The sequence below is a fragment of the Trichechus manatus genome, unplaced genomic scaffold, assembly GCF_000243295.1.
Source record: "Trichechus manatus latirostris isolate Lorelei unplaced genomic scaffold, TriManLat1.0 scaffold00154, whole genome shotgun sequence".
NCBI classification, from domain to species: Eukaryota; Metazoa; Chordata; class Mammalia; order Sirenia; family Trichechidae; genus Trichechus; species Trichechus manatus.
In genome coordinates, this window is record NW_004444090.1 from 1,852,453 (window position 1) to 1,865,726 (window position 13,274).

Sequence of the window (13,274 nt, forward strand, 5' to 3'; positions counted from 1 at the left end):
TGTTCTAATTTGTGGGATAAGTTGAGCTCAACAAGCTTTGTGAGATGCACGATCATGCTGAATAAAAGCAAAACAACGACTTACTGATTAACACAAGAGGCATCCATCTGAAAGAAACTGGGATCCATAAAGAGGTCAAAGGCTTCTTTTTTCCAAGCTCTCCGTGTGTACTGATAACCACTAAGACTGCTAAGCAGCTGGACACAGGCTCGGTAACTAGGGGCATTATGTGCACTATAAGGAAGAAAAGCAACCTTAACCTATATAATTTTAATATCGTTATACATAAATGTTTGCATTTATCTAAGACAATGACGTGAAGAAATGAAACAAAGCAAAGAGAAATAATATCTGAATACATTTTTCTTTTTTTAATCATAATAATTCAAGGCAAAAATGTCATTTTGTGGTAATTTCAGAAATGATAATAAGAGAAGACAACTTGTTTTTTAGAGGCTAAGAACTTAAAAAATCTATGTAAATAATAATACCTGTGATTTCGGAGGTAGGGCACAACATAATGCATAATATTTACAAGTAATGGAATAACTCTTTCCTTTTCATCACTATAGAAAACCATATCGAAAAGGTGAGCCAAAATCTAGGAAACATAAGAAATGAAATGGAATACAATTTTATAAGCTGAAACTGATTATCATCCAAAAGAATCTATTTTTCAGTCTGTAAGAAAATCTAGATACCTAGCAAGCATCATTATACCACCTCTACCTCTCTCCACCATATTGCTATAAAAAAGCACTTTTCTTCTTAAAAAATACACTTTAAAAAAAGTGTGTGGGAAGGGGGAAGCATTCTAAAATTATAACTAATAAAAAATCTGAATATAGATAAAGTAAAAACTTGGAATTAGTTAATTCTATATAGCCATTTCTAGAAGTACAAAATGATTTTTCTAATTAAAAACTTCTCCATAAAAATTATTTGCTAATATTTAATAGTGAAATTGTTTAGACTAAAGTTCTAGTGAAAAAACTTGTTAATATTTACCTCAGAGAGTAGTATCAATGCATGAACACTATATACAGAGGGAGTTATATTTGAGGTTTCCATTGCAGGTGATAACATATCTAAATAAGAGAAAAGATAGATAAAATATACAGTTAGGTACTTTCCCACTGAAAAAAGCCAGGGATGATTTTATGGTACTTATAGTTGTAGCTAAAATAATTTCTTAACCTAATATTTGAGAGCAATACCTTCAACATCAGATTCCAAATTGGTTCCATCCACCATTATTTTGGGAGAAGGCTTAACTTCAAGATTTCGTCGCAGCCATGTTGTCTGTTCCAAAGAAGAACCAGCAATTGCACCAATTGCATCTACTATTTTATGTGTTACATCCTAAAGAAACAAAGAAGAACCATGAATAAATATGCTATCACCATATACTAGTTATAAACTCTTGTTGTTCAGATTTCTGGCAGTAGATATGATATACATTGATTTTCATAGAATCATGAAATGTTAAGAGTTGGAAGAAACTTCACGAGTTATCTTATTTGACTCTGACATTTTAGAGTTGAGGGCAATAATAAACACAGAGTTTTGTAAACTACACTCAATTCAGAATGCCTTACCTGAAGATCTCTTTGGTCTTTTTTATTTTCTAAACTAGGGTTTTTCATAATAAACTCATTGAGAACCCTAAAAGAGAAAAACAAAAACAAGAAATATTATTCTAAAAAAATGATGCATTCTAATTTCTCACAGTGAGCAAGTGGCTTTGTGGCCTTAATTTCCATTCTAAATCTTTAACGAATATATATACTTACTCTGTGACTCAAACGAACTAATACATATATGCATAAAAAGACATGTACAAGAATGTTCATAGCAGCATTATTTATAAAAGTCAAAAACTAGAAAGTACCCAAATATCCAGCAACAACAGAAGAGAGAAATTGTGGTATGTTCGTACAATGGAATACTAAACAACATCAAAAATGAATACATTAGAGTTATATAAAATTACATGAATGAATCTCACATACATATGTTGAGGGAAAGAAGCCAGACATACAATAAAACAGTTACATATACACAAAATTAAAAAACAGCAAAATTTATCAATGGTGGTAGAAGCCGAAATAGTGGTTATCTCTGGGCAGAAGAGAAAGGATAGTAACTGGGAGGGAGCCTGACTGTCATTAATCAAATAACCATACAAATTATTAACATATATCAGGAAACTCCAAGGCGAAGAGAGAAAAGGACTTTTCCAAGCTTTTTTATGTTCAGGGGCATTTACCACCTCTCTCCCTTTTCAATTCTACACTTTCCCCTGAAAGTAACTTCTGTTAAGAGTTTTATGTTAGTGCATTTATATTCTGTATATGTAAAAACAACATACCACCACTCCCCCCCTTTTTTTTTACAGGCCTTATATTATACATCTAGTTTTGCACCTTGAGTGCCCTATAAAAAGATAGATTAAATGTCACCCAAAAAACATCTGTTATTCAACAATTCGGACAATGGACATTATCTTTTTATTTGAAATACTATTAAATGAAATTTCTTACCCCAGTATAAGAAACTGCCCTGGAGCTGGAAGACTCAATTGTATAGAGTCTTTCAGAAGTACCAACAATGATGCCCAGCTATCCACTAAATTGGGCACTGGAATCCTGTAAGATAAATACGGTTTGTATAAATTGAAATCCACAGTAATCTTTAATTTTCTTTTTATCTTCCCACAGTCTTTAACACATTTTCCTGCTCATTTCTCTGAAACATCCCCAAATTTTTATAGACTGTGATAGATCAAAATCCCTGAAAACTTTATATATTTTTTCCTAATATAAGAAGAAAACTAAACACATTCAAAATACCCACTGTGATTTCTTAATCTATATTTTTGATAAGAAATCCCAATTTTTAATCACATGGACTCTAAAAAAGTTAAAATCCAAACTGCTGTACATCTCAGTTTAATTACTGACATCTCAGTCATCTTCCTACCCTGGTCTCTCCACTTCCCTCTTATATTAGCTCTTTTTCCTTCATATATGAATTTCCACATCATAGGGAAAGCTGTCAGTTTATCCTGAACACCATTCACTCAACTATAAAGAAATTAAGATTATCTTTGTATCAACCTGTCCTTAAACCAAATACCTCTCTATGTCTAAGTTCAGATTTTAGGCAGTCCTTGCTCTAAGTCACAACCTGTTTAAATACACTAAGCAACTTAACTTTATAAATGTTAGTCATAGATCATAAATGCATGCCAAGTTTGGTGATTAAAATGGAATTATACTGCAGGAAAGACTTAAGATTTAGATTCTCAAGTAAGAAGAAATTATCAAAAATCAAATAAATTCTTTTCTGGGGTCAGCTAAACACAAAGCTGGAATACTATGACAAAAAGGTATTTTCACATTATCATTCCTAACATCGTTTAATCAGATTAGATTGCCACATATTCACTTATATCAAAATAATAATGGATTCTGTGGCAATATGGATGGTTTCAAGAGTAGGATTCAGTTTTTTGTCATTTATAGTTAAATTATTGTTATTTGCCGACTCCTAGTGACCCTATAGGACAGAGTAGAACTGCCCCACAGGGTTTCCAAGGAGCAGCTGGTGGATTCAAACTGCCAAACTTTTGGTTAGCAGCCTGAGCTCTTAACCACTTCACCACCAGGGCTCCATATTTAAATTATTTTCTTATAATTCAGTGTTTTAATAACCAGTATATCTTCCAATATACGTAGGCCTTTAGGTTGGCAGGACTGGCATGGCTGGGTCATTAATATGGCCATAACTTGTATTATATCCAAAGACAGTGTTTTCTGTTTTCAGCATTTGTTATTAAAATTTTAGGGAGAAAAAAATCTAGCAACTTCTTCAAAGATTTCAGGCACTTTTCCTCCTATATTCCCTAACTTTTACACATTACTAATGCAATAAGGAAAGGTTCACATTAGTTATCTTACCTTTGAATATAAGCGTAGAAAAACTGAAGCATGCAGACTTCCAATGAAAGATGTTTCTATAAACAAAAGAAATCAATTTTTCAGTGAAGAAAAATGCTACCTTTGCTTTTTCATCGCTACAACTATTCTGCATCTTATTGCCAATTTTTAGTTAAAAAATTAAAAGAAAACAAAAATATTAGTTGTAAAAAACATGTAGCTCTGTGACTTATTACAAGAAACTCGTAACACAAGAGGTATTTAAAAAGTTGAAAATAGATGGAAGGAATTAAAAGATTCTCAATGTTTCCTCCCACATATCAGAAAATTGATACTCAACTGTCCACTTTTAATGATACATTTACCCTAAAAGCATCTAGAGTATTTTTGGTGCTATCAGAATTAGGTTGAGGTTTTTTTTTTTTTTTTAATTAAACATGAATTTAACTCTATTTTATTATACATACTTGTTACATTTGTGTAGTTCGTTCAAATTTGGGACCAGTTTGCAATAGTCTGAAGTGAAGTCATTAAAGATAGGACTAGGTCCAACATATAATAAAAAGGAACACTTGCCCTTAGAAATTAGTAATAGGTAAGAAAATGATACTGATGTCTATTCATATTTACTAATTTGTTCCTTTAAGTCTCAACTATTTCCTCGAAGGTTTCCCCTTTTAGCATACAAAGAAAAACTGAGTGTCTAATGGACTCAGAATTTAGTAGTCTGAGACCAGGTTGGGGAGGCAGGGAACTGGGTCATAATTGTTTTTGCATCCTCATGCTTAACCCAATGTCTGCCACAAGTAGATGCTCAAAATATCATGCTGAATTAAGCATTCACATACAAACTAAAATCCTATGACAAATGCCCCAGGAATGATTTCAGAATAGTAAAGAAATTAGTAAAGAATTAATAAAGAGCTACCAAGGCCTCCACCAGACTGAGTCCAGTACAGCTAGATGGTGCCCAGCTACCACCACTGATTGCTCTGACCGGGATCACAACAGAGGGTTCTGGACAGAGCTGGAGAAGGATGTAGAACAAAATTCTAACACACAAAAAAAGACCAGATATATTGGCCTGAAGGAGACTGGAGAAACCCCGAGAGTATGGCCCCCAGACACCCTTTTAGCTCAGTGGTGAAGTCACTTCCGAGGTTCACTGTTCACCCGGGGATTGGACAGCCCATAAAACAAAATGGGACTAATGAGGCACAGCAGTCCACGGACAAGGACTAGAAGGCAGAAGGGGACAAGAAAGCTGGTGATAGGGAACCCAAGGTTGAGTAACGACAGTGTTGACATGTAGTGGGGTTGTTAACCATTGTCAGAGGGCAACATGTGTACCAACTGTTTAATGAGAAACGATTTTGTTCCGTAAACCTTCATCTAAAGTGAGAATAGCAGCACAACTGGAAGAACGTAATTGATGTCACTGAATTGTGTATATAGAAATTTTTGAAATGGTGTACCTTTGGCTATGTATATTTTCACCAAAAAAAAAGAGGTCGAGAAGGGAGAGTGTTGACATGTCGTGGGGTTGTTAACCAATGTCATAAAACAATATGTGCACTGACTATTTAATGAGAAACTATTTGTTCTGTAAACCTTCACCTAAAGTACAATAAAAAAAATTAAAAAATTAAAAAAAAATCCTGGTTCCCCCTCTCCTTAACTGCTGCCCAAAACTAGAAGAAATTGGAGGAAACCTGTTTAGGCGCCATGTTGACATTCAGGATAACCTTTTAGCTCATTAAGTATCTCATGCATAGTAACTTTCCTGCCTCTGGGTGGAGTTTAACTGCCATTTGCTGAACATTCGATGCATGAAGTTATATGCAAACCACATTGTGCCTATGTAATATGATTAAGAATGTTGCTGATATATCTTGTACGAACCTCCTACTTGTAAACCCCTGAAAAGTAACCTTCCCAGTCACCCTCGCTGAGCAGTCTCGGCAGCAGCAGCCCCGACTGTTTCCTTTCCTTGCACAATGAAATAAAGGCGGCTTTCTACTCCGCCCCCCCCCCCGAAAAAAAAACATTAATTAATTAATAAAGACACTGACTATGCACACATATACTTTTCCCCTGGTGATTCAGGAAAACTTAAATAAATAAAATCAACCTTTTCAGATGTATGGAACAATTCTTTTAAGAATGTGATTAGGTCTATTTTGGCTTGGCTTAAAGTCTAATGTTTCTGGTTGGTAAATATACATGTACTCCAAGAAATACGACCTCTTGGTATTTCTGGAGCAAAAACCAGAAAAAACAGAGAAGCCTATAATTTTACTAATTTGTAGACTTTTATGTCTGCCTAATTAAAGACAAAGCACTGTGAGTGCAGGGACTAGGTCTAATTCAATTTCTACAACCCTTGTACAGCACAGCCTTGTAAGTGGTCAAGAAATGACATGGACTAGAACTAAGGTTATGGCAAAACCTGGAGAGTTTACAGAATTGATTCATTCAGAACAGACAGGAATAAGGGTGCTATGAAAAGTGGCAACTAAGGTATGCTGACCCTGGCCTCTGGCTCCTGTGTTCTTCCTTTAAATAAACAGAAACACTTCCCCTAAGAATTTGTTCACACAGCTCCTAACTGCCTTGGGAGTATATGTAGGGAGGTAGGTGCAGTTAACAGCTCTTCATTGGCTATAGGAATGATCATAATAGCAAATCATGGCAGATACTGATAACTGTTTTCATTACAGCAGTGCGAGGACCAGATGCAATCATCTCTGCCATTAGTACTATAGTTAAAAGGACATATGGTACAAAAATGTCTTACCTATCAGCATCATTTCTGAAACAAAATTGTGAACAAAAGCTAAGAAAAGCTTTTTCTTACCTTGTCCTTTGCTATGGCTGGCGGCTGCTTTAAAACTTCTTTCACAGTCTGGATAACAGTTTCTGCTCTCATGACACTGATTGAACGAACCAGTTCCACTAGTAAAAGCTGTTCTTCACTGGCTGTAGGAATGACCTGAATAACACATCATTGTATGCATGTTTTTCTTTTTTAAAAAAACAAAACAACAAAAAACTTTGTTGCTGTGGAGTTGATTCCAACTCATAGCAACCATACAGGACAGAGTAGAACTGCTCCATAGGGTTTCCAAGGAGTGACGGATGGATTGAAACTACCGACTTTTTGGTTAGTAGCCGAGCTCTTAACCACTGCGCTACCAGAGCTCCTATGCATGTATAGATGTGTGTATATAATTTTTTTGAACAGCAGAAACAAAATTAAGAGAATATCTTATGGCCTCTTCTTAATATAAAAAGACTTCTTCTTTTCAAGATACTTAACTAAGTAAAATTTCTTTTTAAATCAATATACAACATGTACCTCATTTCAAAAAACCAAACAGGATGATAAACCCAATAAAAAATAGCAGTACCTTGCCCCATCCCTTCCCATGCCCAAAAGCAACCATGCTTAACTCTTTTAGTTCTTTTCTATTATTTCTAAATAACATACTGCTATTATTTTTTCCTACTTCAGGATTTTTTTTTTCAATTTTAGACATTATCTATTTACTTCTGACTTTAGAAGAGTTAGCTCTCTTACACTTCTTTTCCTATGCCCCAACATAGTTATAGTGTCCTTTTCTTTAAATTAATATCCAATGTTTGCATGACATTTATGGCTGTGCTGTGTATTACACTATAATTGTATTTCTTACGCAACCTTTTGCTTTTCCTAGAATAAACTGCCTTTTTGTTTGCTTGATTTTCTCTGTATCACAAGTTCATTCCCAAATGCACCAACAATACAAATCTCTTCTAATTACATATTCAAATACATCAATTAATCTTCTACTTCCTCTTGTTTTTTTTTTTTTTTGAGACATCTCTGTTTTATGTCTTTCTGCTGTACCCTGGATTGGTACTCTTTAGGCTTACTACACAGTATCATCTTGGTATCTCTCCTATCACTTCCCTTTGCTTCTTTTCTCCTGTGTTGGAACCCCTATTGCTTGTATGCCATGTCTTCCTGCCTTGGTTTATTCCTCCTTCAAGTGAAAAGGCATCTTTTAGTAGCTGAAGAAGGCTGCATTGATGGGATTTTTTTTTTTTTGGGGGGGGCAGGGGGAGGAGAGCACTGCATGACTAAGAATGCCTTGGCTGGGTATAGAATTATAGGTTAAGACTAATTTTCCCATCAAAATTTCCATGTTGCTATTGACAAGTCATCATCATTCCTTTGAATGGAACCAGTATTATTTGCTTTAGAAGATTTCAGGATCTTTTCTTTATCCCAATTTCTGAAACTACACACTGATGTGCCCTGGTATGGATTTTTTTCCCAGTGCTGGGCACAATCTGGATATTTAGTTCCTTAATTTCTGGGGAATTCTCTTGGACTACTTCATTGATATTTTTCCCCTCATTTTTTCTGTTTTTTTTTTTTTTTGTTTCTGCAAAAAGATTGAGTCTCCAGTATTGCCTTTCTTATCGTCTTTCTCCATTTTCTCTCTCTTTAAATTTTTATTCTTCTTGGTTATTTATCTACTTTATCTTCTAAACCTTCTATTGACTTTGTTTTGTTTCTGCTGTAACATTTTTTAATTTCCAAGAAAGTTTTTAATTTTCTGAATACTTTTTTTCATAGTCTCCTCTTATTTCATGGATGCAATATCGTGTCACTTCTTGAAGGACATGACTGTATTTACATTTTATTCTGTTCGTTGCATTGTTTCTTTTGATTACTTTTTATCTAGTTGTTCTGGTCTTTGTATTAGAGGCTTTCTTCATGTGACTGTTAATCCTTGGCTGTCTATTCATATTTTAATGTGAAGAATAATAATACAGCTAATATTTACAGAGTGCTTATTAAGTCCCAGCCATTGCTCTAGGTGCTTTATATATACATTGACTCTTTTGCTTCTCATACCCAAGTAGCACTTCTACCCTAAGGTCACATAGTGAGTGAGAAGCCACAACTTGAACTCCAGGGATCTGGGCTCAAAGTCTGTGCTGTAACCACTGCTATTACTACCTCTCAAAAAAGAAAGAGTGATGGTCTTGCATTTGTGGGCAAGACTAATGGATAGATGGGTTTCCCTGTATAGTGACAGTGACCCGCTTTTTTTTGTTGTTGTTGTTAGGGGATGCAAGAATGTCAGTAGCTATAGTTCTCTTTTCTTGAATAGGCCATTTTCCCAGAGAGAGGAATCCTCAAAACTCCTACTTGAGGGAGATTTAACATATATCTTCCTGTCAGCTAATTGGGGTGAGGTTGATTTCCATTTTCAGTATGTAAACTTTTCCTGAATGTCCTTGTTTCAGCTTCAAGTCTAACTTCTACCTGCATAAACTCTGGGCCCTTGGGTCTAGAGCTTTTCTTGATAAACTCTTCATACAGTTCCCCTTAGATGGGGCCCAATAACTCAAACTTAACTCCAGTCTCCTGCTGGGGTAGGAGAGGTGGATGGTTGCTTGGGTTGGGGGAAAAGGATCTGGCTGGCAGGAGTCTTCTGCTCCTTTTATAAACTTAAACCAGCCCTCCAAATTTCAACCCCATTCCAACCCTTTGTATCTAGTACTTCTCTAATTCCTGAGACCGTGGTTCTGCAGTGGGAATTGGTTCCCCTCTTGTAGGCATTTAGATAACAGCCGTTTCTACTCTAAAAAAGTCAGTTACAATTCAGACATCGGCTTTTCATCTTGCAAAATTTTCTTCAGAGTTCTTATTTTCTCTGGTCACCTCTCCCAATATTTTTTGTCATTGTGGATTTACAATTTTTTAAATTGTTTTATTCTTATTTTTGGGACGAGAGCAGAGAAAAATGCATGTGTACAATATGCCATGTTAAATCACATGTCGTTGCTTTCAAATAGACTAGGATTTCAACTCTGTCTAGAGTAACATCTATTACTGAATCCTAACATGCGAAATCATGCAATATGAGTGGGAATGTTTGTTTATTTTTACTACTTTCAAAAAGTCAGAATAAATATAATGTGAAGTCGGTACAAAAATAACAACCCTTATAACAACAACACCGAATAAAAAAAGTCAGAAACTTTAGCTGAACAAATCACATATATGAAATTAAATTATTTGATATCTTCACCATTCTAATGAGTCACCATTTATTTCCAACATATAACCCTCTTCAAACTCACAAAACAACAAAATTTTCACATTTTCATCTAGTCAAAACCAATATGTCAATTATATTTAGAAACATGAACTAAGCTACCATACTGCAATGAAAAACTAGTCAAGACTAAGCTTCTCTCCAGACCCTTGCTTTGTACTGAATGATGAGCATTTTAAAATAATTACCATTTCTGTTTGAAATATAGCTACAGTTGTAATATGCTACTTTCTCTTTATCTCCACATAAAATAGTGCCTTTTATACTTGATTTCAAAATTTTAATCAATACATATTTAAAGAAACTTAGGTAACAAGTCATCTAAACCTGTAGACAAACTACATTGGTTTTCAACTCCCCACCCCACTACCACCGAGCCCCACTGCAACTAATGGAGAGTGAACATTGGTATGTACCTACCAACTGCTTACTAAATGAAAAAACAAAAAAGTACCAAGTGGTTAAATACATACCTTTGTCCTGGTGGTAGTTTTGTTTTGCCTCCTTTCATTCCATACAAATGCAATGGCAGCCATAAAGTGAACACCATGATTCATTGAGATGGGCCCCAATAATTCAAGGATCTGCTGTCTCAAGTTCTAAAATGGTTTTAGCAAATGACAGGTGAAATTAAAAAACAAAACAAATAAACTCCAAAACTTTATGAAAACATTAGTAACCAGATTGCACTTCTAGTTTTTCTTGAACAAGGCCTGGCAATCTACTTCCAAAAATTAGCTAATAAAAACCCCATGGATCACAACAGAGTATTGTCCAATTACAAACGATCATGCAGATGGTGGAGGACAGGGTAATATTTCATTCTGTTATACACAGTGTTGCCATGAGTCAGTGCTGACTTGATGGCAACTAATGACGACGACAACAACATATGCAACTTACGTGTTTTATTGCCTAAATAATAGTAAAGGAACTTCTAGTGATGTTAACAGATGCTACCATGGCCATTTTAATTTTAAAAGGAAAAAATCCTATAAAGTGACAACTACCAGTCAGCCAAATGCAAGAGTCTACTCACTGGTGAGATAATAGAAAAACACAATATATGAAATTCAATTTATTGTTAAGTTTGATGAAGAATCTTTTAAAAAGTTGGAAGACATTTTCTAATTATTTAAAATTTCAGTGAAATTAAACCAATAAAGGATAGTTTAATCCAAACATCAGTTTTTTGACAAAATTTTCTAACAGTTCTCATCCTTCCCTTTCCCCCAATTTGATACATGTTCCTGTGACTCCTAGATCTAGAAAGTCAGGTGTAGGAATAAGATTAGACAATTGAGGTATGTCAATCTGACAACCTGATACAGCATAACATGCTTTTAAAATATTTATATCATTTTCCTCTAAAGATAAAGTAGAATATTTCAAAAATAAGGGAGTATAAGGAAGAAAAAATTTTAAAAATTCAACCATTAATCCCATCATCCTGAGACTACTAATATATGAACTGTTTTTCTTTTTCCAGACAATTTTTTTTAAGTAATTGCAAATGCAATGTTTGTTCAATTATATGACATCCTTGTTTTATTAAACTTTTGAGCCCTGTTCCATCCAGTAAGAATTCTTCCAAACCATGATTACTAACAACTATATAATGTAACACTGAAAGGATGATTTAGTTAACCATTTCCTTTATTGTTTAGGTTCTCTCTTTTTTTTTTTTTTGCCATTAAATAATGCTATGATGAACACTTTGTATATATATCTTGGCTTAATTTTGATGATGCTAGAATTTATTTCCAAAGTAGATTATAGGTCAAAGACTATGAAATGTTTAAAGACTATGAAATGTTACTAAATTGTTTTACAGGAGGGTTTTACATGCTAAAATGTCAACTTAAACCAATGCAAACCTGTTGTTGTGGAGTCCATTCCTGGAGTCAATTCTGACTCCTGGTGGCCCCATGTGTTACAGAGTAAAACTGCTCCATAGGATTTTCTTGGCTGTAATCTTTATGGAAGTACTTTCTTCTGCAGCACCACAGGGTGGGTTTGAACTGCCAACCTTTCGGTTAGTAGCTAATCAAAAACTACTTGTGCCACCCAATGACCTTAAAAAATGTCCTTAAAAAGGGAAGAAAGTACTGATGCATGTTATGAGACGTATGCATTAACCCCAAAATGAATCTCAAAACATGCTATGTGAAAGAAGCTAGACACAAAAGACCACATATTGTATGATTCCATTTATATAAAATGCCCAGAAATGGGAACTATATATCTAGAGAAAGAAGATTAGTGGTTGATTGGGGCTAGGATGGGAAGAGGGAGTGACTATAAATGGGCATGAGGGATCTTTTTGCACTCATGGATGTATTCTAAAATTAGTGGAGATAGTTTCACAACTCTCTAAATTTACTAAAAATCACTGAACTGTATACTAAAAATGGATGGATTTTATGGTGTGTCAATCATATCTCAATACAACTGTTAAAAATTATTTGATAATAAATCAATCCATGCAGAGTATCATAAATACTACTCAAATTATTCACAAATTCTCAATCTAATCTTTGCAAAAGTCCTTTATAGACTCTTGAACACTACAGATTAAGTGTGAATTTTCCAACCTTTGTGGCTCCAAGATTAATAGTGGTAACAGATGCAGAGGCAGCAACAGCCATCTTTTCTGAAGAATCAGCCTGATGCAGGATACTCCAAAGCAATGTCACAGAGGACATGATCATATGAAGGATTGAGAGGATTCCACTACGTGCTTCAAACAAGTGTTTTTGGTCTACATTGACCAAAAGCTATTAAAATTGGGGGAAGAAACATAATATCACTTACTGAGGTTTACAAAAGGGGATTTATTAGACCTCATAGTCTTTATAAAGAAGTCAAATATTTATGCAGTCTTACTTGGTGATACTGGGTAGTTGGATCCAACAAACAGTAATGGATAATAGCTGTGATGCCTTCTAAAAGAGTAAGAATCATATCCGGTGGAATAACTGATGCCATCCACAGAGGCCTGAAATAAAATGTGCTCATTTTAATGTAAGTTTTGTCAAAACAAAGTTCATACTTTGTCACTGATAAATACCCAGCATATGCCAGGCACACAGTTAGGTACTCAATAAATATTAGATGAATAAATGACAAAGAGTAAACCAGAGGATTTCATTTCCTAGTCTATAAAATAAGTGAGTTGTATGAAGGTTCTTTTGGGCTAGAAAATTCTACACAATCT

General features: G+C 34.6%; 1 protein-coding gene across 13 annotated transcripts in view; it reads right to left on the reverse strand.

The window, feature by feature from the left end:
• Window positions 1–13,274, reverse strand: part of DOP1A (DOP1 leucine zipper like protein A) — a 111,156-nt gene that overhangs the window by 15,173 nt on the left and 82,709 nt on the right. For all 13 annotated transcript variants that reach the window (XR_002825580.1, XR_002825581.1, XM_023740376.1 and 10 more), the window contains 11 exons: window positions 12,944–13,055; window positions 12,652–12,834; window positions 10,531–10,656; window positions 6,799–6,933; window positions 3,963–4,018; window positions 2,544–2,648; window positions 1,599–1,665; window positions 1,218–1,362; window positions 1,009–1,088; window positions 492–601; window positions 85–234 (listed from right to left, as the gene is read on the reverse strand). Coding sequence is in view for 11 of the 13 variants with exons in the window: in XM_023740376.1 (XP_023596144.1) it covers window positions 85–234; window positions 492–601; window positions 1,009–1,088; window positions 1,218–1,362; window positions 1,599–1,665; window positions 2,544–2,648; window positions 3,963–4,018; window positions 6,799–6,933; window positions 10,531–10,656; window positions 12,652–12,834; window positions 12,944–13,055 (1,269 nt within the window). In the remaining 2 variants the exon portion in view is untranslated. The remainder of the gene's footprint in view (window positions 1–84; window positions 235–491; window positions 602–1,008; window positions 1,089–1,217; window positions 1,363–1,598; window positions 1,666–2,543; window positions 2,649–3,962; window positions 4,019–6,798; window positions 6,934–10,530; window positions 10,657–12,651; window positions 12,835–12,943; window positions 13,056–13,274) is intronic.